The sequence below is a fragment of the Betta splendens genome, chromosome 16 (genome assembly GCF_900634795.4).
Source record: "Betta splendens chromosome 16, fBetSpl5.4, whole genome shotgun sequence".
NCBI lineage: Eukaryota > Metazoa > Chordata > Actinopteri > Anabantiformes > Osphronemidae > Betta > Betta splendens.
In genome coordinates this window covers 12,480,977-12,485,513 of record NC_040896.2, presented here as the reverse complement: position 1 = coordinate 12,485,513, position 4,537 = coordinate 12,480,977, and the positions used below count along the sequence as shown (strand labels likewise).

Genomic DNA, 4,537 nt, shown 5'->3' with positions numbered 1-4,537 from the left:
TCTCTGTGTGTCTGTGTGATTCTTTGCGGATGTGAGCATGAAGTCTCGTATCTTCCAGAAGACTTGATATTTATTCTCAGTTTAGTTACTTTCACAGTTCATACCGAGTACATTATATCATATTGATAAACAGTTTAGATCCACACACAATAAATAAAAAACAAATTGGTACAAAATGATTTGCATACAGTTTCTATCTATGAGAAAAATGACTGTAAATAATATATTAAATGCAGTAAAACAAATACAAAATTGTGTTTTACTATCTGCGCTTCTTATAGAGAAAATACTAAATGATGAACATAATCTTTAGTTTGTGGCTTTTATAGGAAACTGGGAAGACCTGGATAAATGACGTTAACACTAATAGAAAGCATGTGAGGCCCTGGACCTCCTCTCTAGCAGCCGGGCGGCTCCCCGGTGTCTTTCAGGATATCGGTGAACAGCCAGTCGTCGTCACGGGGAGGTGTTGGAATAGAACGGTGCTCAGGAGGATGCAGGGGGGCACAGAACGACTGAGCGACACCCTCAAAGGGTGTGAAATGTAAATGGTTTTCGCAGCCGCCCAGCACACGGCCGTCTTCCTGTGGGCTCTGGTACGTGTGCGGTGCTGACGCGGCGTAGTGATAGCTGATCGGTGCATCTGGACCGCGAGCTGGGGCAAAGCTGTTGAACTGTGCGCTTCCAGCCGGGTTCGTGCCCGGACCCCTCTGACGGCCGTAGGCGCCGTACTCGCCTCCGTCGCCGCATGGATCCTCAGACTCACATCTGGTGCTGCACAAGCTGTGGGACGGACCTGGAAACGGAAGCTGCTCCGCTCCGACGCTTTCCACACAGGCCTCCGCGTCGCCGCCGAACAGGTCCATTATATCTGCCCACTGGCTCTCCTCCATGTCGGCGATGCTCCTCTGTGGATGCGCGCAGACGTCTGTCAACATCTGGATGGAGAAGTCACAGGAGTCAATAGACAACGGGGAGAGAGGCGGGGAGAAGGATGGAGACGCGTCCTTGTCTGGGGTGAACCCAGCGTCCTGTAGAAGGGTGTGAGCTTGTGGGAGGCTGCCGGCTGCTTTCACGTGGCTGCTGTCTTCACACGGCTCAGGCTGGAAGGCCGCCGCCCCGCTGTGGTAGTCCGTGCCTTTTGGGGAGTCCGTGAGCGCGAATCCCACCGCCGTGGGGCCTCCGCGGGCCCTTTTCTGCCTCCCCGTGCTCAGACTGTTCCTTCTAGCGGCGCCGGTGGTGGACTGCGATTTAGGCTGACGCTTCCAAAGATGCGCCGGACTCAGCTGCTTCTTCTCACCGTCCTCAGTTTGACGTGACCCGACAGAGACGTCACTCGCAGGTCGTGAGTGGCCGTCGGCGTCTCTGTGCAGGCTGCGTTTCTGCGGCTCGGCCGGAGGGTTGGTTTCAGAGGCGTCGTCTGACTCCGGCTTCTCCGACGCCGCAGACGGAGCATTTCTGTCTTCTTCCTTAAAATAAATAGCTGATGCCAGACGGTGGTTTGCCGCCTCTATGTCTGCAAACTTCCTGTTGAGAGAGACAAATAGCTGAACCTTTAAATGTTTGCTGACCCCACAGCTTTTTCAGAGTGTCACCCATCACCTACCGCTGGATCATGTTGTGCAGGAAGCGGCGGTGGTTGACCTGCCGCTTGGACGGACGGTTCTTCCGAGGCTTCTGTAGGGTCCTCATCATGTGACCCGCTGCCGATGTGACAAAAGTGTAGAGATCGCGGCCCCAGGGGAGCCCTCGCTCTGAGCCGGGCTCCAGAGTCGCAGGGACAGACGGTCTCATGGCTGGAAGGAAAAGGTTGTGAAACCACAGTCACGCGACCGTCACTTTAAATCAGATTCACAGATGTAGCTGAATTAGATGCATATTTACTGGTGACGGCTGTGAATAATCTTACCTCCCTCCTGCTCAGGCTGCCTTCATGTGTCTCCCCACGCTGCCCCGACGATTGAGGAGGCAACGCTTGTACGCTTGTCACCTCATTGTGAGTCTGCGTCGAGTGACATCAGCGCTCCACGCAAATGTTCAAACCCTAACGTTTGTTTGTGCGTTTTTTTTTTCTGTTCGAATGGGACCAACTTGGGCCAATTAATGGCGGGAGAGGAGGTGAGACACGATGAGAGGCTCTGAAAGGAAGCAGGCAATTATCTGAGGAGTCAACCGCTGGAGGAGGCGCTGAGGCCCGTCTCCATTGTGGGCCGCACTAAAGACCGCTTGTTAAATGCTGCGAGACACAAACACAGCAGTTGAGGCGGTTAATTGATCAGCTTAAACTCTGGCCCTAATTAGCACATTCTCAGAAGGAAGAGCTAAGATGGTTGCTACTGGCTTTAATTGACCTTTACAATTCAATAGTCCACCTTCCAAGTGCAGAATTTTACATATCTATGGCAGCAGGTGGGTGAAAGGCTGAAATAAACCAGGCTGACAAGCTATTTGAATCCTCTCTAAAATTTTTACTGTACAACTTGTGGCGTTTTCTCTTCATACACATTCTATTTTTTCTTTCTGCTTTATTTATTTTCCTTTTAAATGCACCTTCAGTGTATATATCTACATTTAGACAGTGTCATTTCTCATCATCTTAAAGCATGTAGATCATAGATTATTTTGTGGAGTGGAACTTCTGGCCCTTTACATCCGACAAACTCAGCTTATTATTTCTCTTTGCTCTAACAGCATAAACATTTTCTCGTGTGTCTTTTCTCAGAAGGCAGGTCCTGCTGAAGGTCTGGTCTCTGGCTATTTATAGTGACACCACATGTGTCTCAGTGAAATTTCTCATGTGGTCTCACAAATCACACTTGTTCCAACTACAACCTGTTGGTAAGTGACATTTAATGTTTTACACATACATTTTGTGACCATGCTCAATGACTGAGAGCTGCTAAGTCAGAGGATTGGTCCATGCAGAGCAGCTACCTCCACCGCTCCTCTTGCTTCATATTTTTTAGTGACTACTGTATTTCTTTGTAGGTCACGTCTTCTCCAGCCCTCACATGTTATTTTCTCAGATAAAGCTCTTATCGCTCAGTCCCCCAGCCGATGAACTTTGACCCTCACTTATAGGCTCCCCTCTGCTCCTCCTCCACAGCCAACACAGTCAATCAGAAACAAGCCTGTGTCCATATGCTTGAAGGTAAGTTTGACTTTTACTTGAATAAAGGCCTAAGTGGTGGTTCATTGAACAGCAAATAACACTTCCTGGAACGGATCCATCCTCATTTTAAACAAACCAGGTTAAAACAATGACACCCATTGGGTCTATATTTGATTACTGTGCACAGTATTGCTAATCATTCAGATAACAATACTGTCCACAGCATTCTATGTGGCCCAGGTCTGTCCATGCCACACGTGGGCTGGATGTGATGTAGTGTATGTGGCTGGTACTGCAGCTATTTTGTTTTTTGTCAGCTGCCATTAATTTGATAATTTCATTTTAATTCACCTTTTTTTCTCACCAGATTCATCACTATGAATCGAGCCTGGGCTGTTTTCAAGGCCCATCCGTACATTAGTAACGTCATGGGATACACAGCACTGTTTGCCTCAGCCGACCTCATACAGCAGAGCATGCTGGGTGGGAAACCTACAGGACCAAAGGGCTCAGTTGGGATAGATTGGGGTCAAACTGCTCGCGTGGCCACTGTTGGCTTCTGTTTTCATGCAAACTTTAACTACCACTGGCTCAGAGGGCTGGAAAGGATGCTGCCTGGAGCCGGAGTAAGGACCGTGGCATCAAAAGTTGTGATAGATCAGCTGGTCGCAGCTCCTCTCACCATCAGTGCGTTTTATATAGGTAAGAGTCTTCCAGTGGCTATTTCAATCACATATTGTGCTTATTCCTAATGTCTGTTGTCAAACAGAGAAATGTTGAGTTGTCAGTCATCTTATTTAACAGCCACTTCTATCCTTTAGGTTTGAGTTTACTAGAAAAAAAAGGTGACCCACTTGAGGACTGGAGACAGAATTTTTGGACATCTTACAAGGTACATAACAAAAAAACATTTTTCTTATTCGAATAATGAATAGGAAATTAGTTACATCATGTTATGTTTGTGTGTCTTTATGCATTTCTTGTTGATCTCTTTAGGCTGGGGTAGTATACTGGTCAACAATGCAGGTGAGATATATTTTATTATTTTTTATTTACTTTCCCTGAAATGCAGTACACATGCACAATTGTACAATGATATGTCTTTATCTTCTCCATCCCCTCAGGCAGTAAACTTTGCGTTTATTCCTCCTGTGGCTCGGACAGTGTTTCTGGGAGGCATCGCTCTGACTTTTACAATCTTCTTGTGCCACCTCAGGCATCATCGTAGCCGCAAGGCAGAATAAGGCTGACACCAATTAATTGTAATGCAATGATGTATTAATAAAAAAAATCCCTACTCAATAAATATTATAATTGCTATTTGTCTAATAGAGTCATATAATGATTTTCTGAAATTTAAAATGGCAATTTAAAATGTATTCAGAGCCAATAAAGCATTAGAATGGCAATATAAAACGTTAAATG

The 4,537-nt window shown here is 46.8% G+C and overlaps 2 protein-coding genes across 3 annotated transcripts; one reads left to right on the top strand and one right to left on the bottom strand.

Moving 5' to 3' along the window:
- Positions 1–50: 50 nt before the first annotated feature.
- On the bottom strand, positions 51–2,107 carry LOC129603152 (uncharacterized). The gene is made up of 2 exons (XM_055503171.1): positions 1,607–2,107; positions 51–1,527 (listed from the first exon to the last, which is right to left on the bottom strand). The coding sequence occupies exons 1-2, from the start codon at positions 1,792–1,794 to the stop codon at positions 399–401; spliced, it is 1,317 nt and encodes a 438-aa protein (XP_055359146.1). The 5' UTR covers positions 1,795–2,107; the 3' UTR covers positions 51–398.
- Positions 2,108–2,200: 93 nt separating this feature from the next.
- si:ch211-120k19.1 (uncharacterized protein LOC563199 homolog) lies at positions 2,201–4,432 on the top strand. 2 transcript variants are annotated; one of them, XM_029129685.3, is made up of 6 exons: positions 2,201–2,838; positions 3,107–3,151; positions 3,480–3,814; positions 3,934–4,004; positions 4,109–4,138; positions 4,237–4,432. In XM_029129685.3, the coding sequence occupies exons 3-6, from the start codon at positions 3,490–3,492 to the stop codon at positions 4,354–4,356; spliced, it is 546 nt and encodes a 181-aa protein (XP_028985518.1). In that variant the 5' UTR covers positions 2,201–2,838; positions 3,107–3,151; positions 3,480–3,489; the 3' UTR covers positions 4,357–4,432. The 2 variants fall into 2 exon arrangements, with proteins under 2 accessions (XP_028985518.1, XP_028985517.1); XM_029129684.3 differs by having other exon boundaries at positions 2,989–3,151.
- Positions 4,433–4,537: the final 105 nt, after the last annotated feature.